The 27,841-nt window shown below is 44.5% G+C and overlaps 1 protein-coding gene across 3 annotated transcripts in view; it reads left to right on the top strand.

Annotated features, from left to right (window-relative positions):
* Window positions 1-795: 795 nt before the first annotated feature.
* zfpm1 (zinc finger protein, FOG family member 1) overlaps window positions 796-27,841 on the top strand; it is a 103,719-nt gene continuing 76,673 nt past the window's right edge. For 2 of the 3 annotated variants that reach the window (XM_064952020.1, XM_064952019.1), the window contains exon 1: window positions 22,971-23,178. In XM_064952020.1, the coding sequence (XP_064808092.1) occupies window positions 23,085-23,178 (94 nt within the window). In that variant the 5' untranslated portion in view covers window positions 22,971-23,084. Of the gene's footprint in view, window positions 1,223-22,970; window positions 23,179-27,841 lie in introns of those variants that run through there. The other variant, XM_064952021.1, reaches the window with a different exon arrangement.

Raw genomic sequence — 27,841 nt, 5'->3', positions numbered from 1 at the left:
TTCAGGAGTCTTATGGCTTGGGGGTAGAAGCTGTTAAGAAGTCTTTTGGACCTAGACTTGGCGCTCCGGTACCGCTTGCCGTGCGGTAGCAGAGAGAACAGTCTATGACTAGGGTGGCTGGAGTCTGACAATTTTTAGGGCCGTCCTCTGACACCACCTGGAATAGAGGTCCTCGATGGCAGGAAGCTTGAACAATGTTCTAGGTTTTCCAGGTAAAACTTTTTATTTCCACTAAGAATTACAGGAAAACAACAGCATGCTTAGCACCCACCAGTTACCTAAGACTAATCCAATCACATTTTTAATTTGTCTTGAATTAAATTGAATTGCATAAAATTAAAAATGTTGCACATTACCTATGATATTGCATTTACATGCACCAAAGATTTCCTTATGCAAGATTTCCATGTCTTCATTTTCTCATCAATTGTCTTTCTAATTATATCATAGCTGCCTGTCATCTTTAAACTTGACGTTTTCAGGAGTCAAGTAAGTGTGGGTTAATTCCAAAAGATTAACTATCAGACTACCTTATAGTTTGCACATTATACAGATCTAATACAGCATACCAATACTGTATTATGCTGAATTTCGACCATTTTAGAAAAGTTTCGAGTCAAAACAAACGTTATCAATTAATACAAATAAAGTAGGTTGATTGAAGAATTTTGGGGCCTACAATTCACAGAAAAAAACCCACCCATAACGGACACGTTAGCCCTACGTCAGACGCAGGGGGCGTTAGAGGGGCGTGTCGGCTCTGCATATCAGCTGTAATGTTTAATGTAACGCTCGCTCTCCATTGAAAAGTGCCCGCCGGTACTCGAGTGTTGGGCGGACTAGGGAAAAACAAAGGGAAAACGAAAACAGTTATAGGCTACATTGACCTCTATCGCGGCAACATTTTATAGAATACTTATAGCGATACAACTGCAGTCACTGGCATCCCGTAGGTGACAGTTAAGACCTCACAAGGAAGAGGAGGAAGGGAAAAGAGAAGACCGCACATCTGGGAAGATATTGAAAAGTAACTAAAGCGTACTTGGCCACAGGTAGCCCTCGTGTGTCAAAGAATATCAAAGTGCAGGTCATACGGATATCTCCGGCTGGAGATCGATCAGTGTTTCAGTGCTAGTTCTTCCTAGGAAGATCACTTCAGCGGACCAAGAGCAGGAGAAAGACATGTCCCGAAGAAAGCAGAGCAAACCCCGGCAGATCAAACGTAAGGAAAATAATAAGTTCACATTGATCTTTATTAAAGGTGGTTCATTGCGAACATACTGTATATACTTTGACAGTTGGAATAGGTTTGTGACATTTAGCAGTGACCAAAATAATATTTCTATAAATGACATGCCAACTAATATAAAAATGCGATTAGGCCATGCGACTATGTTTATAATAATTTTGTGGAAATGTGCATTCTTTTTCGCCTACATTTGATGTAGGGTAGCCAACAGTTTCAATTTATAGCATACTGACTCAAATACATTTAAAATATAGGCTAGTCAACTAGCCTAATATCGAGCACATGTTATAAATGCTACTGTTTTAAATGCTACTGTTATAAATGCTTAGTAGGCCTACTAGAGCACATGTATTCAAAATAATCTATCATTTTAAATGTGATGTAAAGTACATCTCAGTGTAAGCAATGTTTTCGGCGATATCCTGCTCCACTGTCCACAGTGAGTGTGCAATCAAATATTGTTTTGAAGTAACAATGTGAACATCATGTGAACGCTATAATTGTTTTATATGTAGGTTAGGCAAAAATAAAAAATAAATGGTTTATGCAGTTTGTCACAGTGGGTTTAAACATTGGGTGTACTTAGTTAGGGCCATGTAGACAAACTTGCAGTCTCTACCCAACTTTATTTAGTTGCAATATAGGCCCCTAGGCTTAATAAAACGTTGAATTTGCTTGCTCTTTTAAAAACGTTTTGTCCATTGGCAACTGAACTGTAACAGTGGTTTCCTGTTTAATTATGTTGTGGAAACGTCACTGTTCTCTGAAAAAGGCGATGTGAACGCAGATAAACTGCGATCCGATCGCAACCGAGATAAAGATTAAAATTGGATCTTTTTTTATTTGTTTTCTGTCTGAAGCTGCACTGAGGCTGGCGTTGCATTTCCCCCGGCTTTTCAGTTCTCTTTCCAGAGATGGGGCGTCAGATAGCGCGCTTGCTGATCTCGCATTCTGATAGTGGGTTACAATTGGATCTTTTTTCATCTATCCTTTTAACTCTTTAATGCATAGGCGTTTATTTAAAAGGTCTCTCTCAAACACACACTCACTCCCTGGCTGCCTACTGCGTTTTGCTCTGGTGCCAGGCCCTCTTTCAGTTCTTCATGCAGAAGAGATGCCTTGGTCCGATAAGCACAGTAGCAATATCTTGGAGGTTGAGTTTGAAAGGGTTGCTAAAACATAAAGCAGAGAGTAACTCTTAAAACGAAAGAGAAATCACATGATAAGGTTATGCATAAAGTGCCCATAAAGATGCTTCTAGTAAAAGGCACACCATTGGGCGGTCATGCTATCTACCCAAATGGACTCTCCAACTTCCCAAATGGACTCTCTGCAACATGCCATCTTCAAAGCAGCCACTTGAAAAGGCTACATGAGAGATATAGGTTTTTAAAAGTATTTGACTAAGTATGGAAGCATTTTTGTAGGCTAGTGTTACTATGTTATTATTATGAAAAAGAAAAATCCTCTTCACATGTTATGTTATTAATGAAGAGGATGATTGTTCTGTTGGCTAGCAGTAATGTAAATAATAATAATATAAAAAAGTTATTTCCTTTACTTAATATTTTCCCATAGTGGTCTTCCAATTGATCACCCATCAGTCTCACATGGACTGTGGATATAGTCCAGACACTGGAGAGGATAAATCTAAGCTGTAAGCATATCAGGGGTGTCATGGCCTTTGTCTTTATCAGTGCTTACACCATCATGCTTCCTGGCTTCTTGATGTGACACAGAAGTCCCATGATTCTCTTGTGTCTTGGCAGACATTTTAATGTAGGAGGAGTAGTGATAAGGACTTGGAGTTTGATTACGTCTACCATATTGTTCCATAAGCATCACAAGCTTGCTTCTCTGTACTAGCCCATATTTTAATTCATTACTGTGTTGTGGTTATAGCACACTTACTGGGCGGTGGTGGCATTTGGAATGCTGGACCAAAAACAGATGTGTCCAGCATTATGGAAGCCTCAACTCAGGGTAGATATTTGTCTACGTCTTTTGTGCGTAATTCTCCCAATGGTGAAGATCTCTCAAACTGATTATCCATTCCTCCTCGATGGAAAGATATGAATGGGGCACTGGGTCCGGATCTCAGGGCTTATATTTTGGCAGTTGAGATGGAGACAGGATAAGCAGGGCGGTGATCGCTCCCCCGATAGTGTGAGACAGATGGAGGCGATTGGGATTGAGCTTGCATTATAATTACATTTGGCTGCTGCATTCTCATCTTTGTCGTGTTTGTGTTGTTGTTTGGGACTAGCTGGGTGTATCTTTTGATAAAAAAAATAAAAAAACGGGAGAAGCAGATAAGGCCAGAAATAAGGATAGCAGGCCTGATAAGGCATAGTGGAAAAAAAATCCAGGAATACAGAAATGATAGATTGTAGGTTTGAAAGCAGACAGCTCGCCCTCTCTGAGATGTGCAGGGCTGATAAGGCTGCCTGCTGATCACTGATAGATAAGCTCAGTCAGATCCACAGATACAGCAGCATTCTCTGCAGCTCTGCCCTCATGACGGGGCGGCAGGGTAGCCTAGTGGTTAGAGCGTTGGACTTTAAAGGTTGCAAGTTCGAATCTCCGAGCTGACAAGGTACAAATCTGTCATTCTGCCTCTGAACAGGCAGTTAAACCACTGTTCCTAGGCCGTCATTGAAAATAAGAATTTGTTCTTAACTGACTTGCCTAGTAAAATAAAGGTAAAATAAAAAAAATAAAAAATGACATCACTGATAAAGCTCAGAGGTCACCATGAATAATGCATGGCCGCCTATAGAAACCACAAAGTCACATCTGTAGGTTCAGACATCTCTGAATTAACATTGACCTCATCTCTTTAGACAATGGCAGTTGCTCTGAAAGTGTATTTATGCATCTAGGGGGTTTTTGAATTGAGATTTTATATAAAATAAATTAAACAGTTTGGATGTAACCCTGTTCTATTTTGAATGGAGGTCTTACATACACTTTTACCTCTATAGGTCATATTACATTTTGTTGTACTATTGAAAGATGAATCCAATCTTCCCAGGCCAGTAAAACATTATAATAATACATGGATCACACACACAGTCTCATACACACACTCGTAAACCCATACGCCCATTTATACACACACAGCGCCTTAGTGGCTTTCTCTTGTGTGTTTTTCCTTCTTTGTTCTGCTTTTAGCTCGATGTGAACTTTTGATAAGCCCTGGGGCCCGATCTCCAGTGCAGATAGAGATTGCCAAGTGCGATTAGAGTTGTTATCAGCACAGAGCAGGCAGGCTAAGACTCCACTGCAATAACAAAGCCACACGGAGGAGCAGCAAGGCCTGGACCCTGGCAATCAGTTCCACCGTTAATGTGATTAATGTTGTATAATTAGATGATAGGTGTGAATGCATTTCTCTCCCTCTTCTTCAACCTCACCCTTTTCCCCGCCCCCTGTTTTTTTCCCTAACAAGCATTGTAGTTGATTAATTTAATTAAAACTAATACCACGTATTACTCAGTGTAGATTCCATGTAAGATATCATTGAAATGTTGTGTTCGTTGATGATTATCTTGAGTGCTTTTTTGGCAAAAAATGAAGAGCACGTCTATGCCGCTAAAAGGAAAAAAATCCAGCATCAGCATAACGCTAAAAGTTGTTGATTTTACTACGAGATATTAGATGATGACGGATTACGCCAGAATTGTGATGCTTTTAAATAGTCTGTTCAGTTTGCGAACATTTAATGACTACATTTACCTCTATAGGCCATATGTTTTTTTTGTTTTGTTTTTTACAATTGAAAGATGAATCCAATTTTCCCAAGTCAGTAATAATAATGAAAATACATGGCTCACGCACACAGAGTCTCAGAAAGACACACACTCATAAACCCATACGCCCATATATACACACACAGCGCCTTGGTGGCTTTCTCTTGTGTGTTTTTCCTTCTTTCCTTCTTTCCTTCTTTCTACTTTTAGCTCGATGTGAACTTTTGTTAAGCTCTGGGGCCCAATCTCCAGAATGACATCATGGGTCCCTGATCTGTACTACACAGAGATGCATAATTATGGATATATAGCAGAGCACAGTGGAGTACTGTGCAGTACAATACAGCCCAATATTAGATCATATTTTGGGGGATTTGCTCATTTTGTTGGTGGATTCCTGTGTGTATCGGTTTCTTTTGTCGTTAGGTTATAGCCTATAGATATGATGTTGAACAGTGTTAGTGGGTGAATGGGCTGCCTGTGGGGGGAAGTTGGCAGGGTTACAGAGGAAACACTGCCTGTTTGGTGTGTGGATGAGTTATTACACCTTCCTGCTATTTACTCTGGGGACTGTTGTGTGAATTATGATGCTCTGCTCCTTGGCCCCCTCCAGCAGTTGTAAATGGTTTCACCTCTGACCTCTGAAGCAAGGACCTTGTTAAAGAGGGAATACTTGCCACCTACGTACAGTAGCCTAATATTTGTCAAACTATTTACTTTTGCAGTAATTGATACTGGGAAATTCCACGGTAACATAATTATGCTTTGACTCATTTTTTTCACTTAAAAAAATATATTCCAAACAAAAACCCTTGATTTCAAAGTTTTTCATCTGCTTATCAAGAAATCAAAGCCTTCACTTATGCCCAGTTTTTAAGATGGAAAATGGTTTCCTTCATTTCCACAAAACATAGACTCTTAGCTTTCATTTGACACCCAAATGGTTCTATGAACTTCACGTTGGTGCTCATTGGTTCTTTTACATGGAAATGCCCTGCTGTGTTTTGTCTTTGGTGTGGGGTTTGCACATACGGTCCTGTACTGTAGGTGGACTTTTACCCCAGCAACGTAAAGCAAAGAGCCTTTTCCTCAAGTACATAACAGCCGTGTCCCACCTTCCATTCTAATACTGCTGGTGCTGCTTTGTGATGTAGGGACTATGTGCACCTACACTGTAATTACACTGTACCTGCCTATGTAGCAGCCATATAAATATATAGGTATTAATAGGGACACATTGCACAATGCGACCAATGATTCTTTAGTGTCCACTGTGCAGTTGATGATGGATATTTATAGACTGTATAATTTGATTGATGGGCTGAGGTTTTGGGTGTTGTTGTAGTATGTTTACATTGGGGTCTTGATGTAGAGGTTTGTATAGAGCTGGTGTATCGATGTGTGTCCTGGATAGCCATGGGCCATGTGGCAGTGGTCAGGCAGTCGGCAGCCAGGCCGCTGGCCGGGGGACAGTGTGTTATGACAAGCCCCCCCCAGCGCTGCCGATAAGAGAGGCCATTTGCTCCTACTGTGTTCAGCGCTCTGTACTGTTCCGGGGTGTAAAAATGCCTTGGTAAACAATCCAGACTGACCTGGTTTTAAAGCTGGCAGGCGGAGGGAGCGGAGCACCACGGGAATGACTCTGCCCACAACCGTTACTGTGATATTGGACATGGAAGCATGTATTCTTGACCTGTAGAATATGGTCACGTAATTATGACTCTGCACCTCCACCTCTTATCCAGAGCGACTTACACTAGTGAGTGAATACATTTTCATACTTTTTTTCCGTACAGGTCCCCCGTGGGAACTTGGCGTTGCAAGCACCATGCTCTGTCAGATGACACACAGACAAACACACACACACACACACACACACACACACACACACACACACACACACACACACACACACACACACACACACACACACACACACACACACACACACACACACACACACTGCTAGAAAATGTGCTTTGTCCATAGTGCTTGATTGGGCTACATTAACGAGCAGCATGTGAAATTTTTTCAGTGAGCAATGGGCAGGGTGTATGAGGAGCAAAAGTGGCGATAAGAACTACTGGGCATCAGGGACAAAAGCCCAGAAAGAGGAGATGTTAGACTGGCCCTGGGGAGCCACCTTAACAGAGGTTGTCGAGACCAGCGGCCCCTCCACTGTCTGCTCTCATACACTACACTCGGGCCAGTTAGGATACAGTGGGGCAAAAAAGTATTTAGTCAACCACCAATTGTGCAAGTTCTCCCACTTAAAAAGACGAGAGGCCTGTAATTGTCATCATAGTTGAAGTGTACCTATGACAGACAAAATGAGAAAAAAATCCAGAAAATCACATTGTAGTATTTTAATGAATTTATATGCAAATTATGGCGGAAAATAAGTATTTGGTCACCTACAAACAAGCAAGATTTCCGGCTCTCACAGACCTGTAACTTCTTCTTTGAGAGGCTCCTCTGTTCTCCACTCGTTACCTGTATTAATGGCACCTGTTTGAACTTGTTATCAGTATAAAAGACACCTGTCCACAACCTCAAACAGTCACACTCCAAACTCCACTATGGCCAAGACCAAAGAGCTGTCAAAGGACACCAGAAACAAAATTGTAGACCTGCATCAGGCTGGGAAGACTGAATCTGCAATAGGTAAGCAGCTTGGTTTGAAGAAATCAACTGTGGGAGCAATTATTAGGAAATGGAAGACATACAAGACCACTGATAATCTCCCTCGATCTGGGGCTCCACGCAAGATCTCACCCCATGGGGTCAAAATGATCACAAGAACGGTGAGCAAAAATCCCAGAACCACACGGGGGGACCTAGTGAATGATCTGCAGAGAGCTGGGTCCAAAGTAGCAAAGCATACCATCAGTAACACACAACGCCGCCAGGGACTCAAATCCTGCAATGCCAGACGTGTCCCCCTGCTTAAGCCAGTACATGTCCAGGCCCGTCTGAAGTTTGCTAGAGAGCATTTGGATGATCCAGAAGAAGATTGGGAGAATGTCATATGGTCAGATGAAACCAAAATATAACTTTTTGGTAAAAACTCAACTCGTCGTGTTTGGAGGACAAAGAATGCTGAGTTGCATCCAAAGAACACCATACCTACTGTGAAGCATGGGGGTGGAAACATCATGCTTTGGGGCTGTTTTTCTGCAAAGGGACCAGGACGACTGATCTGTGTAAAGGAAAGAATGAATGGGGCCATGTATCGTGAGATTTTGAGTGAAAACCTCCTTCCATCAGCAAGGGCATTGAAGATTAAACATGGCTGGGTCTTTCAGCATGACAATGATCCCAAACACACCGCCCGGGCAATGAAGGAGTGGCTTCGTAAGAAGCATTTCAAGGTCCTGGAGTGGCCTAGCCAGTCTCCAGATCTCAACCCCATAGAATTTTTTTTTGGAGGGAGTTGAAAGCAACAGTCCAAAAACATCACTGCTCTAGAGGAGATCTGCATGGAGGAAAGGGCCAAAATACCAGCAATAGTGTGTGAAAACCTTGTGAAGACTTACAGAAAACGTTGGCCTCTGTCATTGCCAACAAAGTTTATAAAAGAAAGTATTGAGATAAACTTTTGTTATTGATCAAATACTTATTTTCCACCATAATTTGCACATAAATTCATAAAAAATGCTACAATGTGATTTTCTGGATTTTTTTTCTTCTAATTTTGTCTGTCGTAGTTGAAGTGTACCTATTATGAAAATTACAGGCCTCTCTCATCTTTTTAAGTGGGAGAACTTGCACAATTGGTGGCTGACTAAATACCTTTTTTGCCCGACTGTACATCCCAAATGGTACCATGCACTCTTAGAAAAAAAAGTTTCAAAAGTTGTTTTGGGCTGTCCCCTAGGGTTGCAAAGGGTCGGAAACTTTCCAGTAAATTTCCGTAATTTTTCAGTAAATTTTCCATGGGAAGTTAAGCCGGGGAATTTTGCTTAAATTCATCAAAAAAGTTAGCTTATAACAGTGAACCTCTTTTTGTGGGATACACATAAGGAAATTCTAGGTCTTGTGGCATATTGTGGTTAAACTATCCCCAATTCAATGGAATTGCAACCCTCTGCATGCACAGTGCATTCTTCCATCATTGTTTGAGCCAAGGACTACATGCTTTCTGTCAGGATTTGGCCAGGGTTGTTCCGGGTTTTGGTCACTAGATGCCCCCATTGTGCTTTTTGACCTTATGTTTTTTCCCTTGTTCCCCATTATTATTTGCACCTGTGCCTCGTTTTCCCTGATTGTATTTAAACCCTTAGTTTCCCTCAGTTCTGTGCTCTGTGTTTGTATGTTAGCACCCAGCCCTAGTGTTCTGTGTATTCTTGTCGATTCCGGTGGATGCTCTTGTGGAATTCTGTTTTTGTTTTTGAGTATCTCTTGAGGCTTTTTTGTGCTATTCCTACCACCTTTTGGATTTGCCATTTTTGTATTTAAGGACTTCTCCTTTTTACTTTATTAAATACACCGTCTTAAGTACTGCTGTGTCTGCCTCATCTTCTGGGTTCTGCTGACTATTCGTGGCTCAGTTGGTTAAGTGACTGTTTCTCACTCCGGAGACCCAGGTTCGTAACCGGGTCCTGACAGAAACACAGAGCCAAAAATGAACCCAGAGGCAGCCAGTTCCCAGGACCTTTTTGCCATGCTGTCCCACCACCAGGAGACTGTCCAACGCCACGAAGCCGCCCTGGTTCAGCAAGAGGCCTTAATGGCTAGACATTGTCATCTTCTGTCGGAGATGCTGACTTCCATTAAGCAAATATCTGATCGTCTTACCCCGGCAACAGTTCCCGTCCCAGTACCTCAGATTCACGTACCCATGGCAGTTAACCCCCTGGCTGAACCTCGTCTTCCACCTCCCCAACGGTTCTCAGGTGATCCAAGTGCTTGTAAAGGGTTTCTCACCCAATGTTCTCTCTCCTTTGAGCTACAACCCTCGTCGTTTCCCACCGACCGGTCTAAGATCGCTTATATCATCACCCTGCTGTCGGAAAAAGCCCTGGCCTGGGCTACTGCTGTGTGGGATGCCCATAGTTCCTGCTGTGCCAGCTACTCTGCCTTTGCTGAGGAATTCAAACGAGTGTTTCAAGGCCCAAGCAGTGGTTCTGACTCAGCCAAACAGCTCCTGACTCTCCACCAAGGTTGGTGCAGCGTGACGGACTATGCCATCCAGTTCCGCACGGTGGCAGCAGCAAGTGGCTGGAACAACGAGGCGCTCACGGTGTGCTTTCTGAAAGGCCTTTCCGACACTATCCAAGATGAACTGGCCACTCGGGAACCACCGGACAATCTCGAGTCCCTGATCAAGTTGGCCTCACGCATTGACCAGCGTCTGAGAGAGAGAGAACTCAACCGTAGACCTCTAGCCCCTATCAGTCCCAGCTCCGAGTCCCCACCTTTATCCTCGCTGGCTCCATCGGAACCCATGCAGATTGGACGCATCTCCCAGGCTGAGAGAGACCGCCGGATGAGGGAGCGACGCTGTCTATATTGCGGCAAACCGGGCCATTTCCGTTCCACGTGTCCCGGGCTCCAGGGAAACGCTCTGTCCCGTACAGACCGGGGGGAACTGTAACGGGAAACATAACCTCCTCCCATCCGTCCAACTCCCGTCTGCTCATTCCAGTCACCCTCTCCTGGGACAACCACAAGCTTCACCTTCAAGCCTTGGTAGACTCTGGAGCCGCAGGTAACTTCATGGATGGTGTCTGGGCGAAGGAGAATGGCGTTCCCTCTGAATCTCTAAGTGAACCCATGATGGAAGCCCTTTGGGATCTGGACTTGTCACTCATGTCACTACCTCCTTGCGACTTTCAGTTTCACAACACCAGGAATTGATGAACTTTCATTTGATCTCCTGTTCCGAGTTCCCTCTCGTCCTTGGATACCCCTGGCTTCACAGCCATAACCCTCACATCGACTGGTCTGTGGGCACTATCAAGCAGTGGGGTCCTACGTGCCAAGCTACTTGTATTTTCCAGAATTCCCCGAGTTCTACTCCCGAGTCTTTAGAATCCATCGACCTGACCCGAGTTCCCGAGTGTTACCATGACCTCAAACTGGTGTTTAGCAAACAGAGGGCCACAATGCTACCACCCCATAGACCTTACGATTGCCCCATCGACCTGTTTCCGGGCACTTGCCCCCCCAGGGGTCAGATCTTTTCCCTATCTCCACCCGAACGAGCTGCTATGGATACATACATCAAGGACGCTCTGGAAGCAGGCCTCATGCGTCCATCCACCTCCCCCGGCGGGAGCAGGGTTTTTCTTTGTGGCCAAGAAAGACGGTGGATTACGTCCTTGCATCGACTACCGGGGACTCAATGCCATAACCGTCCGTAACCGTTACCCGCTACCCCTTATGGCCACAGCCTTCGAGCTGCTCCAGGAAGCAGTTGTTTTCACTAAGCTTGACCTGCGGAACGCATACCATCTTGTGCGGATCAGACCTGGTGACGAGTGGAAGACCGCTTTCAACACGCCTACTGGTCACTATGAATACTTGGTGATGCCCTTCGGCCTGACCAACGCCCCAGCGGTGTTCCAAGCGCTCATAAACGATGTGCTTAGGGATATGCTTAACATATTTGTGTTCGTTTACTTGGATGACATCCTCATCTTTTCGAGCTCCCTTCAAGAACACACTAAGCATGTCAGACAAGTACTCAAACGCCTCCTGGACAGCCATCTGTACGTTAAGCCGGAAAAATGTGAATTCCATTCATCCCGAGTACAATTCCTGGGATTTGTAGTGGAACCCGGTCGAGTCCAAATGGACCCCAGGAAGGTAGGGGCGGTAGCGGATTGGCCCACCCCCAAATCCGTTAAGGAAGTTCAGCGTTTCCTGGGCTTCACAAACTTCTACCGCAAGTTCATCAAGAACTTCAGCTTGGTGGCAGCCCCTCTCTCAGCTTTAACCAAGGGTGGCAATGCAAGGTTTTTGTGGGGAAGAGAAGCTGAGACGGCCTTCCAAGGACTCAAGCAGCGCGTTCTCTCTGCTCCCATCCTGATACTACCGACTACGGATGAACCATTTGTGGTGGAGGTAGACGCATCAGAGGTTGGTGTTGGAGCTGTCCTGTCTCAGAGGGGTGAAGACAAGAAGCTTCATCCGTGCGCTTTCTTCTCACACCGGCTTACCCCGACTGAGAGGAACTACGATGTGGGGGATCGTGAACTCCTAGCGGTTAAGATGGCATTGAAGGAATGGAGACACTGGCTCGAGGGGGCTTCTCACCCGTTTCAAGTGCTTACGGATCACAAAAATCTGGAGTATATCCAGCAGGCGAAGCGGTTGAACTCTAGACAAGCTAGATGGTCTCTTTTCTTCAATCGATTCCAGTTTATCCTCACCTATCGGCCCGGGTCGAAGAATCTCAAACCGGATGCCCTGTCCCGAGTCTACGCTCCTGCCATTCGAGATGACACGGACATGCCTGTCCTTCCTGCTGCTAAGATTGTGGCTCCGATCTCGTGGCAAGTTGAGGATACCGTGAGACGTGCTCAAGCTAGCGAACCGGACCCGAAAGGAGGTCCTGCCAATCGGTTGTTTGTCCCCAAGGCAGTGAGGACTCAGGTCCTTCTGTGGGGGCACTCCTCTCGCCTCACCTGTCATCCGGGCGTAGGTCGCACCTTGGAGTTCATCCAGCGTAAGTTCTGGTGGCCTACCATAAGAGAAGACGTTGCCACTTTCGTCAATGCCTGTCCCGTGTGCTGCCAGGGCAAATCTTCTCACCTCCGCCCTCAAGGACTCCTTCACCCTTTACCTGTTCCCCACAGACCCTGGTCCCATATCTCATTGGACTTTATTACTGGACTTCCTCCATCCCATGGCAATACTATTATCCTAGTCATAATCGACAGGTTTTCAAAGGCGGCCAGGTTCGTCCCTCTGACTAAGTTACCTTCTGCCAAGGAAACGGCTGAGTTGGTAATTAATCATGTGTTCCGAGTCTTCGGCATTCCTCAAGATATGGTTTCTGACAGAGGTCCCCAGTTCGCCTCAAGGTTTTGGAAGGCCTTCTGCCAACTCATGGGGGCTTCTGCCAGTCTATCTTCAGGGTACCATCCGGAGTCCAACGGCCAAACAGAGAGGATGAATCAAGAGCTGGAAACCACCCTCCGATGTATGACTCGTGACAACCCGTCCACATGGTCATCCTTTATTGTTTGGGCCGAATACGCGCACAACACCTTGCGCTCCTCCTCCACTGGTATGTCCCCGCACGAGTGTCAGTTTGGCTATGCTCCTCCATTGTTCCCGGACCAGGAGGCAGAAGTCAGAGTGCCTTCAGCCTTGAAGTTCGTCAGACGCTGTCGGCTTATGTGGAGGAAGACCCGTCTTAATCTTATGCGTTCCTCACAGAGGTACCAACAACAAGCCAACAGACGTCGCCGTCCCGGGCCTACCCTGCGCCCGGCCAGAGAGTCTGGCTCTCCACAAGAGACTTACCTCTACGGGTGGAGTCTCGCAAGCTGTCCCAAAAATACATCGGTCCCTTCAAGGTTGCCAGGAGAGTTAACCCAGTTTCTTATCGCCTACACTTACCCAGATCCCTTAAGATTAATCCCACATTTCACATTTCATTGTTAAAACCTGTTTTTTCTCCCCTTGTCCCGGCAGACAGACCTCCCCCTCCGCCTCGTGTCATTGGAGGCCAGCCGGCTTATACCGTCCATCGGATACTGGATTCCCGCCGGGTGCAGCGGTCCTGGCAGTATCTGGTGGACTGGGAAGGCTACGGTCCCGAGGAGCGCTCCTGGGTTCCTGCCAAAGACATCCTGGACCCTGACCTCATTCGTCAGTTCAGGGCCCTCCACCCTGAGAGAGCTGGTAGGAACGTCAGGAGCCGTTCCTAGGGGGGGGGGATTCTGTCAGGATTTGGCCAGGGTTGTTCCGGGTTTTGGTCACTAGATGCCCCCATTGTGCTTTTTGACCTTATGTTTTTTCCCTTGTTCCCCATTATTATTTGCACCTGTGCCTCGTTTCCCCTGATTGTATTTAAACCCTTAGTTTCCCTCAGTTCTGTGCTCTGTGTTTGTATGTTAGCACCCAGCCCTAGTGTTCTGTGTATTCTTGTCGATTCCGGTGGATGCTCTTGTGGAATTCTGTTTTTGTTTTTGAGTATCTCTTGAGGCTTTTTTGTGCTATTCCTACCACCTTTTGGATTTGCCATTTTTGTATTTAAGGACTTCTCCTTTTTACTTTATTAAATACACCGTCTTAAGTACTGCTGTGTCTGCCTCATCTTCTGGGTTCTGCTGACTATTCGTGGCTCAGTTGGTTAAGTGACTGTTTCTCACTCCGGAGACCCAGGTTCGTAACCGGGTCCTGACACTTTCTGGTAAGTTTTGATTACAATACTGAGTGGGGTGAATATATTTTATATGACATACATGATTTTTTGTTAACTAGTAAATAGTAGCCTACAGCAAAGTGAGTTTAAATAATTTCTAACTTTTTAACAATTTTTGCTAATTCGTTTTTGCTACCATGCTAACTAAGGAGTGTTAATTAACCTGTTTCCATACATGTTTCATTTAAAAAAAAATGTATCTTACAAAGGAGTTGTTTAATCTAACTGCTTAACTATTTATCTGTACATGGAATTGTATTAGGGTTTTTTTATTTAAAAAATCTAATCTTTACAGGAAAATGCCACGGGCACCATCTGATGTGTGATACATTTCACTGCAGCTAATGTAGAATGAAAAGCTGTGTACATTTTCAAATAATGTGAAGAATGCAACAAAGATGCAGAATCATCTGGCCAAGTGCATAAAGTTCCCTCAGCGCTCACAACAAGCAACCTCTGACAAAAGTCCCTTCTATTTGAGGTGAAAATGAGGAATCAGACACCTTATTGATAGCAACAGCTCATGGTCCTCCTGGAATCCATTTTTTGGACTAAATGGAGGAACGCAGTCAGAGAAATGCTGATGAATATCTTGTTTGACCTGTACGCAGTTGCTGTGTATGCAACTGGTTCACCGCTGATGCTCACAGGCAATGTGTATTGGAAGAGATTTCTGAATGTTCTTCGACCAGCATACACCCCTCCAACCAGACATGCTTTATCTAGTCATTTGATGATTTGATGGATGCAGAGTTCAACAGAGTTCAAGTGAAGATCAAGCAAATCATAGAGAAAGTAGACTGTATTGCAATCATCAAGGGTTGAAAAATTGGTGGCCATCTGGGCAAATTTGACAACGAGCCATCCTCAACAAGGTTGGAAAGTGACAGTGAAGTTGAGGCCTCAGAGTCTGATGTTCAAGAGGTGGACATTGAGGAGGTCCAGGGAGAAGACATGGAAGCCTGTGAGGAAGACAACCAAATCTTTAGTTTCTAGACTTTAGTGTCTTTCATTTTACAGATGTATGTTGAAAATGTTTTTGGAAGATACGACGGATCATTGGGAATCATTGAATATTCCCTTTCTTTTGTTGTTCAGTGAAATCATCCCATGTGAAGAGTCAACTCATTTAATTAAAGTTCAATTCGTAACTAAATAGTTTTGTTTATTTCTATTGGAAGGATTTCATAATTTGCAATTGTCTACTTTTGATAAGGTAAAAGGTTTCTGTTTCCGTCTCCGTATGATATGGTAAATATGTCCAATGCAAAAAACATCTACATTTATTAAATCGTATTAATATTCATTTGCATATATTTCCATTTATTCCTGTTAATTCCCATATATTCCCATTAATTCCCACGGAAGTTTCCACCTCTGAATATTCTCCAAAATGTGCAACCCTACTGTCCCAATAGGATAACCCTTTTTGGTTCCAGGTAGAACCCTTTTGGGTTCCCAAAAAGCCTGGAACCAAAAAAATGATTTTAAAGGGTTCTCTTATAGGACCAGCTGAAGAACCCTTTAATGTTCTAGATAGCATGTTTTTTCTGATAGTGTATGCCTGATATAGCGCACTACAAAAGTACTGCACTATGTAGGGAATGGAGTGCCATTGTGAATGATCTTTCTCTGGTTTGCATTATGCTTGTGTAAACCATGTGTGTTCTTGCCCTGTGGCTGAAAAGGGACCTGTCAGTCAAAGACAGTTGTGTAGGCAAAGGGATTTAGATTAGAGGTAGACCAATCATGATTTTTCAACGACGATACCGATTATTGGAGGACCAATGCTTTAAATAATGCAAAAACAAAAGTGCAATATGTGCCATGAAAGAATCGTAACGTTTCAGTTCCTTGCTCAGAACATGAGAACATATGAAAGCTGGTGGTTCCTTTTAACATGAGTCTTCAATATTCCCAGGTAAGAAGTTTTAGGTTGTAGTTATCAAAGGAATTATAGGACTATTTCTCTCTATACCATTTGTATTTCATTAACCTTTGACTATTGGATGTTCTTATAGGCACTTTAGTATTGCCAGTGTAACAGTATAGCTTCTGTCCCTCTCCTCGCTCCTACCTGGGCTCGAACCAGGAACACATCGACAACAGCCACCCTCAAAGCAGCGTTACCCATGCAGAGCAAGGGGAACAACCACTCCCGAGTCTCAGAGCGAGTGACGTTTGAAACGCTATTAGCCAACTAGCTAGCCATTTCACATCGGTTACACCAGCCTAATCTCGGGAGTTGATAGGCTTGAAGTCATAAACAGCGCAATGCTTGAAGCACAACGAAGAGCTGCTGGCAAAATGCACGAAAGTGCTGTTTGAATGAATGCTAACGAGCCTGCTGGTGCCTACTGCCGCTCAGTCAGACTGCTCTATCAAATCATAGACTTAGTTATAACATAATAACACACAGAAATACGAGCCGTAGGTCATTAATATGGTCGAATCTGGAAACTATCATCTCGAAAACAAGACGTTTATTCTTTCAGTGAAATACGGAACCGTTCCGGGTGGCATCCATAAGTTACATTGCACAACCTTCAATGTTATGTCATAATTATGTAAAATTCTGGCAAATTAGGCAGTCCAAACTGTTGCATATACACTGACTCTGCGTGCAATGAACGCAAGAGAAGTGACACAATTTCACCCGGTTAATATTGCCTGCTAACCTGGATTTCTTTTAGCTAAATATGCAGGTTTAAAAATATATACTTCTGTGTATTGATTTTAAGAAAGGCATTGATGTTTATGGTTAGGTACACATTGGAGCAACAACAGTCCTTTTTCACGAATACGCACAGCATCGATTATATGCAACGCAGGACACACTAGATAAACTAGTATTGTCATCAACCAGGTGTAGTTAACTAGTGATTATGATTGATTGATTGATTGATTGTTTTTTATCAGAAGTTTAATGCTAGTTTGCAACTTACCTTGGCTTACTGCATTTGCGTAACAGGCAGGCTCCTCGTGGAATGCAATGTAATCAGGTGGTTAGAGTGTTGGACTACATCACTGTAAGGTTGCAAGATTGAATCCCCGAGCTGACAAGGTAAAAATCTGTTGTTCTGCCCCTGAACAAGGCAGTTAACCCACCGTTCCTAGGCCGTCATTGAAAATTAGAATGTGTTCTTAACTGACTTGCCTAGTTAAATAAAGATTAAATAAAGGTGAAAAAATAATTTTAAAAAATCGGCCAAATCAGTGTCCAGAAATACCGATTTCCGATTGTTATGAGAACTTGAAATCGTCCCTAATTAATCGGCCATTCCGATTAATCGGTCAACCTCTAATTTAGATACTTGTGGTAGGGGCCACAGATGGGACATAACACATTTGACATATTTAGCAGACACTCTTATCCGTGACTTACAGTAGTGAATGCATACATTTTCATATTTTTTCTACTAGTCCCCTGTGGGAATCGAACACAGTGTTGCAAGTGCCATGCACTACCAGCTGAGCCACACAGGACTAACACATCATAGAAATGTACTTTTCGGTGTTCAGGTTTCTAATGTACAGTAAGAAATGGGAACGGTTGAGTGAGCAAAGATAAGAGAAATAAGTAAAAACTTAAAAATGAGAAATAGTGATGATGGGTTAGATGGTGTCTTTGTCCACCCCACTCATTACTAGGCTTCTTCAAGTCCAGTGTCTCATTACTTCTTGTCACCCCTTCTCATTGGGAAATCATTCTGTTGTGAGGAGAGAGATGATGTAGTCCAGACATCATGCTACACACCACTCCCTTTGTTATCTTCCAATAGGCAGACATGACAAACTATCTTCCCTCTCTTAGTATCTTATTGATACTGTACGTGCACATAATGAAATACATAATTTTGCCCAGATGAAATGAGGGAACAACATGGCAGATTGAGTCAGACAGTATGACCACAACTGAAACTCCTTTCCTTTAAATAGTGTGTAAATGAAGAAGTTTCCTTCTTGACAGTTAATGAACGACAAGAGAGTACAAATGGGGAAGAGGAAGAGAGAGGAAGAGCAATCGGGTGGTTTAATGACATCCGTTGGCAATCAGATGTCTAACATCATTGCCATCCTTTTAGGACATGGACTAACCTACAGTGTCTGTTCGCAGCCAGTTCAACCTCTGTAGACTATGAAGCCACCGTGCTTCCATCTTGGCACTCCCCCACCATTGTATTTTTTTTTTAATGCTATAGAAATGCATATATTAATGTCCACATAAATTTTATTCTATTCTATTGCAGACACCTTAAAGTGGAACGGACAGCGTTTTCACTTTTCTGCAGATATGAAACAAACAGACACAAGTATAACATTCCCAGTTTATGCTACAATACCAACTATATATAAGGCTTTAAAAATAGTTTATATTTGACTCAATATTCCATGACGTACACTAAGGCATTATTGGCAGAATAGATGGATGCAGTTCAATGCTTGGTAGTCCAACAAATATTGCTATCAGGTTGTAAGTCATAGCTTTTGTTTGCTGCCTCCATTCGGGATTCAGTGTTTCAGTTTCAATGACTCAATATTTTGGAAGTAAATGGACAAATGCAACTAAGTCTGGGAATGTCAATACAATCAAACTAGCAAGGGCAATGACCACAAGTCAGCCATAACATGGCTAATAGGCTAGTGTATCTATCTATGTAGCAAGCTAAAAAAACACGGAGCCTAAGTCATGTCATGCTGTTGGAGGAGTGGGTGAGAGACTGACTTTTTCCTCTCATATCGTTTTTCTGTGGCTATACACAGCTAGAGATGCAGGTGTCATTTGGTTAGCTAGCAAGAACTTGAACGACTGTTATCCAGTTAGCCAGAGTGAATTTGCGAACTCAAGAGATATGCTATCTACTCCGATTTCAGAGCACTCTCGTCTGAGTGTGCCAGACCGCAGAATAACAAATTAATTTACGAAAGTGCAACACCCGCTGAATATGACTAATGTCAGCAAACATAGACAAAAAAAGTAATAGCTAGTCAAGAACGCTCTAGATAACATGAAAACAGCCTAACCAGCTCTGCTATGGTGAGTAAAATGGTCAGTGAGGTGTTCTCTCATTTGTTTCTAGAAGTAGCTAGCTAGAAAGCTAGCCAACTTTAGCCCGTTAGCTTGGGTGCTCGACTAACCTGTGCCCCCGCACATTGACTCTGGACCGGTACCCCCTGTATATAGCCTTGCTACTGTTATTTTATTGCTGCTCCTTAATTATGTGTTATTTTTTACTTCAGTTTATTTTAGGAAATACTTTAACATTTTTTTTCTTAAAACTGCATTGTTTGGGCTTGTAAGTAAGCATTTCACTGTAAAGTCTACACCTGTTGTATTTGGTGCATGTGACAAATACAATTTGATTTGATTTTGCTTGGTTGGGACAAGGGTGCATTGGCAGGATCGAGTTTGAGAAATCAAATCAAATCAAGCTTTATTTATACATTTATACCGCACGCGTCATCGTGCGCCATAGCGTGCATGTTGATCAGGACACGCAGGTTGAAATATCAAAACAAACTCTGAACCAACTATATTTGGTGACAGGTCGAAACGCATGAAACATTCATGGTAATTTAGCTAGCTAATTTGTCCTGGGATATAAACATTGGGTTGTTATTTTACCTGAAATACACAAAGTCCTCTAATCCGACAAATAATCCACAGATAAAAGGGTCAACCTAGTTAGTTTCGTGTCAATCTCTCCTCCTTCAGTCTTCTTCTTCTTTGGACTTTATATGGTAGTTGGCAACCAACTTTAAGGTGCGGCCGGCGACCCACCAACTGGACTGGAGTGTGGTTCACTCAGTTCATCTTTCAATCACCTACGTGGATATATGCTCCTAAAAACCAATGAGGAGATGGGAGAGGTGGGACTTGCAGCCTGTCACGTGTCACAAATAAAATCAGCAAAAACTAAATGTTCCCTCACTGTCAACTGCGTTTATTTTCAGCAAATTTAACATGGTAATGTGTCCCTGAACAAAGGGTGGGTCAAAATCAAAAGTAACAGTCAGTATCTGGTGTGGCCACCAGCTGCATTAAGTACTACAGTGCATCTCCTTCTCATGGACTGCACCAGATTTGCCAATTCTTGTTGTGAGATGTTACCGCACTCTTCCACCAAGGCACCTGCAAGTTCCCGGACATTTCTGGGGGGAATGGCCCTAGCCCTCACCCCCCGAAGATCTGGGCTCTTCGCTGGCCATGGCAGAACACTGCCATTCCTGTCTTGCAGGAAATCATGCACAGAACGAGCAGTACTGTTGGAGGCATTGTCACGCTGGAGGGTCATGTCAGGATGAGCCTACAGGAAGGGTACCACATGATTGAGGGGAGGATGTCTTCCCTGTAACGCACAGCGTTGAGAGTGCAACAACAAGCTCAGTCCAATGATACTGTGACACACCGCCCCAGACCATGACGGACCCTCCACCTCCAAATCGATCTCGCTCAAGAATACAAACCTCGGTGTAAAGCTCATTCTTTCAACAATAAATGCAAATCCGACCATCACCCCTGGTGAGACAAAACCGCAACTCATCAGAAAAGAGCACTTTTTGCCAGTACTGTCTGGTCCAGCTACGGTGGGTTTGTGCCCATGTTTAACGTTGTTGCCGGTGATGTCTGGTGAGGAACTGCCTTATAACTGGCCTACAAGCCCTCAGTCCAGCCTCTCTCAGCCTATTGCGGACAGTCTGTGCACTGATGAAGGGATTATGCGTTCCTGGTGTAACTCGGGCAGTTGTTGTTGCCATCCTGTACCTGTCCCACAGGTGTGATGTTTGGATGTACCGATCCTGTGCAGGTGCTGTTACACATGTTCTGCCACTGCGAGGACAATCAGTTGTCCGTCCTGTCTACCTGTAGCGCTGTCTTAGGCGTCTCACAGTACGGACATTGTGATTTATTGCCCTGGCCACATCTGCAGTCCTCATGCCTCCTTGCAACATGCCTTTGTCATGTTCACGCAGATGAGCAGGGACCCTGGGCATATTTCTTTTGCTGTTTTTCAGAGTCAGTAGAAAGGCCTCTTTAGTGTCCTACGTTTTCATAACTGTGACCTTAATCATCTACCGTCTGTAAGCTGCTATTGTCTTAACGACACATGTATTGGGGTGCACAATTGTGGGTTGATTTAAAAACCAATAAAAGATTCTTAAACTGTATTCTAAAACTCACAGGCAGCCAGTGCAGATACTTTAAAACCGGTGTAATGTGTTCTCCGTCTGGTCTTGGTCAGTACCTGTAATGCAGCATTCTATATGTTTTGCAGATGACCAATGTCTTTCTTGGGTGGACCAGACAGTAGAGCATTACAGTAGTCAAGCCTGCTTGTAATAAAATCATGGATGAGTCTCTCAGTATCAGCCTGAGAGAGACACGGCCACACCTTGGCAATGTTCCTCAGGTGGTAAAAAGCTATTTTGGTCACGTTCATAATGTATGACTCGAAATTGAATAGACCCCGCTCCACCTCTGGCTCACCCCACTTTGGTGGCGCCTCTGGTGCAGGGACCCTCTGGATAGATGCCCACCCAGACCCTCCGCTATAGGTTCAGGTTTTGCGGCCGGAGTCCGCACCTTTGGGGGGGTTCTGTTACGCCCTGACCTTAGAGAACCGTTTTAAGTCTCTATTTTGTTTGGTCAGGGTGTGATTTGGGTGGGCATTCTATGTTCTGATTTCTATGTTTTGTGTTTCCATGTTTTGGCCGGGACTGGGGACCCTCGTTGCGGGCCCCGGACTGGGGACCCTCGTTGCGGGCCCCGGACTGGGGACACTCGTTGCGGGCCCCGGACTGGGGTCACTCGTTGTGGGCCCCGGACTGGGGACCCTCGTTGCGGGCCCCGGACTGGGGACCCTCGCTGCGGGCCCTGGACTGGGAACCCCCGCTGCGGGTCCCAGACTGGGGACCGTCGCTGATGGCTCCGGACTGGAGGCCATCGCTGGAGGCTTCCTGCCATGGATCCTCACTGAAGCCTCCGGGCCCTGGATAATCACTGGAGGCTCCGTGCCATGGATCATCACTGGAGGATCCGTGTCATGGATCATCACTGGAGGCTTCGTGCCATGGATCATCACTGGAGGCTCGGTGCCATGGATCATCACTGGAGGCTTTGTGCCATGGATCATCACTGGAGGCTTTGTGCCATGGATCATCACTGGAGGCTTCGATCGATCCATGGAGCAGGCACAGGACTCACCAAGCTGGGGAGACACACCGGAGGCCTGGTCTGTGGAGCAGGCACAGGACTCACCGGGCTGGAGAGACACACTAGATGCCTGGTGCGTGGAGCAGGCACAGGATATACTGGGCCGTGGAGCCGCACCGGAGGTCTGGAGCGCAGAGTTGGCACAACCCGTCCTGGCTGGATGCTCACCCTAGCCCGGCACCTGCGGGGTGCTGGCACAGGATGTACTGGGCTGTGGAGACGCACCGGAGACACAGTGCGCAGAGCCGGTGCAGGATATCCCGGGCCGTAGAGACGCACTGGAGGCCAGGAGTGCTGAGCCGGCACCATCCGTCCTGGCTGGATGCCCACTCTAGCCCGGCCAATGCGGGGAGCTGGGATATAGCGCACCGGGCTGTGAACGCGCACTGGAGACATAACACGGTGCATGACCAGTAACACGCTGCCCGCGATCCCTTCCGGCCAGGATCTCCCACGTCCAGGATCCTTTGCCGTCCAGGATGTCCTCCCATGTCCAGTCCTCCTTACCACGCTGCTTGGTCCGTTTGTGGTTGGATGTTCTGTCACGATCGTCTGAAGAAGAAGTGGACCAAAGCGCAGCGTGGTAGGCGTACATTACTTTATTTATATCAATGACGCCAACAAAACAAGAAACAAAGAAACGACCGTGAAGCTTACAAGGGCTATAGTGCCACTAACAAAGATAACTTCCCACAATAACAAAAGGGAAAAAGGCTGCCTAAGTATGATTCCCAATCAGAGACAACGATAGACAGCTGTCCCTGATTGAGAACCATACCCGGCCAAAACATAGAAACACAAAACATTGAAATCAGAACATAGAATGCTCACCCAAATCACACCCTGACCAAACAAAATAGAGACATAAAAAGGCTCTCTAAGGTCAGGAAGTGACAGTCTTTCTGTGGTCAATTAGCCTATCAGAAGCTTCTAAAGCCATGACTTAATTTTCGGGAATTTCCCAAGCTGTTTAAAGGCACAGTCAACTTAGTGTACGTAAACCTCTGACCCACCGGAATTGTGATACAGTGAATTATAAGTGAAATAATCTGTCTGTAAACAATTGTTGGAAAAATTACTTGTGTCATGCCGAGAGTAGATGTCCTAACCGACTTGTCAAAACTGTAGTTTGTTTCCAAGAAATTTGTGGAGTGGTTGAAAAGCAAGTTTTAATGACTGCAACCTAAGTGTATGTAAACTTCTTACGTCAACTGTATGTTCACCAACGGGGAAAAAAAACCTATTGATCGGTTAAATAGCTCTTAAACCAATTTAGAACTGGGCCGGAAACCCTGCTATGGAGGACTTCTCCTTTTGGGGATTGCCAATATTGCCGACCGGTGGGTTCAAAGCCTTTCAATGGCCAATGCATAGCATCAGCAGTCCAGGGTTTATATACATTGGTTCTTGGTCACTGTTTTTCAAAATGTCCCTACCCTTTATTCTCCTCATTGCTCTCTTTTCTTCTCGATCCACCAGTTGTTCTTTTTTATTCACTCTATCTTTATCCCTCATTCTCTTGCAGCAGCCCCCCTTGCTATCACCCCCTTTCTCATTCTATCTCTCCCTCCTTCTCTTTCTCCCTGTCTCTGTCTCTCTCTCTGTCTCCAGTCAGACCTCTAGCCTCACTGAACCAGGTCTTGGCGGTATGATAATGTGGAAAGTTGAACTGGCCCCATTACAGCTTGGCTGATGGTAGTGTTGATAAGGCTGTTGATAATGGGTGCAGATAGCGCTGACACAGCGGTCCAATAGCCAGCCCTCTCTCCCCCATTATCATTCCTGCCCACCGATGGGCTCCCAGAGCGCTATCTGCTCTCCATTTCCACTCCTGCGACAGATAAGAATGGAAATACTGACTTCATAGCTGACTGATTAAAGTGTCTGCCTTTCTTGATAATACACAGATAAATTGTTTTTTTTCTCCCTCTTTCTATCTCTCTCATTCTCTCCCTCTCTCTTTCTCCCTCTATCTTGAAAGGGAGAAAAACCTCTCTTCTTTTAATTTCTCTTTCTATGCTGGCCTTTTTGAGAGAGAGCAGGGTAGGAAGCAGAGGAATAATAGGGAGGGATAGAGATAGGGATGGGATATAGAGAATGATGGTAGTATAATTGGGAAAGTTTGAATGTAATGTAGTGTGGAGGCCCATTATACATCTAGGTTGCATATGTACACATAATAGGGTCATGCTGTGTTAGATGTCCGAGCCCTCTATTACCAGCGAGGCCAGAGGAAGCAGTGCAGAGCGTGGGCAGCAGCCCTATCTACGACCCAATGAACTCCAATCAAATTTACAGGCTTTTCCAGGTTGAGTTTCTATCACTGCTCCAGTATGATAACAGGATGATCAGTGATGATCACTGATGGATTGACTTCCAGCATCCAAATCCTTTAACCCCATTTGCTTTTTGTCCACATTCCCTGTCCCTCCTGATGTCTTTCTCTCTCCTATTACTTTGTCTGTCTATCATTACTCCTGTCCTCTCTCTTCTCTCCTCTCCTTCCCTCATTATTTGTGTTCCATTAGGAGTGAAATTCTCCCCATGCTTCCTCTTCCTGTATTGTAATATGATGATGTCCCTCTTCCTGTTTACAGCCTCTCTGTTGTATTTGTGTGGTAGCTTTGAGTCAGATAACCTGTTCACGTAGCCGGTAACTCACATAGACAAGAGCTAGACAAGAGTTCATAGACTGCACATGGCAACAACTCACTGGCCTATCCGTCTAGTAAAAAGTCCCACCCCTCTCTCACAGTCACAGTGGAACCTGAACCCACAAGTTTGGGCCTAGTTAGAGCCTCAGAACAGGAAGTGAGTGGTTGTCTCCTTTAGGGGTGAAGAGAAGAGGTCTTCTCGGGTCCAAAAAGTTGAATGGAACCGAGGACAATCTGACCTGGACAGACCTGGTCATTAAAAAAAAGTGGGACCCGAGAACAATCACTCCCGAACCCAAATGGACCTGACAACAACCAGACCTATACCCGACCCGATTGGACCTGATAATAAATGAAAAAATGTTAAATTGGCAAGTTGCTCTTCTAGTTAACGAATAGGTATTTTATATGTTGGCTATAATTCAATAAATTCACCTTATTAGCATAAAATAAATATGCTATAGGCTATGCAGAGCTGTTGCCGGGTCCATTTGGTTCCACTCGGGTCTATCAGCTGTAGTGTCGTAGAACTGAGAACCGATGACAATCAAACTGGACCCGACCCAGACCCGAGGGGGAGAAAAAGGCTCCTTCCTGACAGACAGACAGACATAGGCTTACCTGTAGCCATTGGGAGAACACCGGCCTGGAACAACGTGCTGTTTGTTCAAGACACAGTAACTGACCTTGATAGATTACAGAGGTTTTTTTTCTGTGTGTGTCTGAGAGAAAGAAATGATAAGTTCATGTGAAATAGTTTTTTTCCTTTTCTTTGAAACATGACTTTGGTGTAGGATAGGGTGAGACTGTATCTGCTGCCAAGTGTGTACTACTCTCCCACTGGTTCAAAGGAACTGTCTTTGAATTTTTCCCACACTCCCCTGTGACCATTTCACAATAGTTAACCCTGCTGCTGATTTATTCACATTAACAGGCCTGTAAAATTGTGCATGAGGTTAAGTTTATACCAAAACCTGACTTAATTTTTAAGGGCAGTAGTCCTTTTTCAGTTAGGCCACAAAGAACGGGGAGTGGATGCGAAAAAACCCGAAACTGCGATAAAAAGCCTAGATAAGGGAATGACTGTGTTGTGTAGGAGTTGATATCAATGTTATCTATCTCTATTTTTCACTCTCCTAGCCCTTCTGTTGTTTTTTTACCCCTTTATCTCGCTCCACCAAAATGGCAGGAACAAAAAGGAGAAATAAATAAATTACCGCACAGATTATTAATGGGGAGGGTGATAAAATGTTGACGCAAAAATTAAGAAGAATATAGGGAGCTATTTTTTTAAATATATATTAAAGGATTAGCATTGTGTGAGAGCTTAGTTGGTGTGGTAGTTGTTGTGTTAGGAGATTGGACCTTGTTTAACCCTTTCCCCCTCTATGTCTTTCTGCTCAGACCAAAGCCCCGCCTCCTTATGATCCACAGAGACATAGAGAGCTGCTTGGCTTAGATAAGGCTGACACTAATAGAGAGGCAGGAACACAGTGGACAGGCCTGTGTTGCCGTAGACGACAGGTTGGCGTTGCCGTAGACGACAGCAGGTCTGGTTATTGTTAGGTTTCTGCTGAGGAGCTACTCCTCCTCTCCCTTCACAACAAAGAGGGGGAGGTCATCCCCCGACACTGCTTTACACCCTAATCACTAATTGCACATTTGACATTTTAGTCATTTACCAGACACTCTTATCCAGAGCTACTTACAGGAGTAATTAGAGTTAAGTGCCTTGCTCAAGGGCACAATGGCAGATTTTTCACCTAATCAGCTCGGGGTTCGAACCAGCATTCTTTCGGTTACTGGCCCAACGCTCTTAACAACTAGGCTACCTGCCACCCATGTTGTAATACAATAGCTCTAATTCTCAGTAGTGTTTCCCTGGTTCTTATTCTCAGTAGTGTTTTCCTGGTATTTAACTAGTCTTCTCTGGTTTCTCTTCAGGTCTCTAAATGGCCTCCGTGTAATCGTTCACTCTAATATGATATCAACCTGAATAACCAGGTGATGTGACATCCAGAAGAGCAAAGAAACAAATAGATGAATTTAAAATGAATTTCAACAGATAAGCAAATGGAAGAGAGCAGTCTCTGTCTTGGTTTAGCTCTGTCTTGATCTCTGTCTTGGTGTAGATTGCTACAGTAGGTAGACAAGTCTTTGTGTGGAGTCCTTGTGTTTCACACTTGACCCTGTTTTAAACCGTAGGTCACTTGGTGCTCCATCCCCCACCCCTGTGGCAGGGTCAGGTTTCCTCTGCTCTTTGTGCTTCTGGTCTGTGTATGTGTCTGTGCATCAGTGTGTGTGTCTTTGCAGGCAGGTGATGGTGGCCGAGTCCTGGGGCAGACAGGCTCTGTTTCAGGCCAGTTGGGAAGGCAGGAGGTGGGGTGGAGGTGTTTCTCAAATGAAATGAAATTGTATTTGTCACTAGCACAGAATACAACAGGTGTAGTAGACCTTACCATGAAATACTTACTCACGATCCCTTAACCAACAATGCAGAGTAAAAAAAAAAGTAAGTAAGAAAAATTTGCTAAATAAACAAAAGGAAAAATAGCAACACAATAAAAATAACAATAATGAGGATATATACAG

Source organism: Oncorhynchus masou, chromosome 31, assembly GCF_036934945.1.
Source record: "Oncorhynchus masou masou isolate Uvic2021 chromosome 31, UVic_Omas_1.1, whole genome shotgun sequence".
NCBI lineage: Eukaryota > Metazoa > Chordata > Actinopteri > Salmoniformes > Salmonidae > Oncorhynchus > Oncorhynchus masou.
Note: the sequence above shows the minus strand (reverse complement) of the source record. Positions and strands in the feature narration are given on the sequence as shown.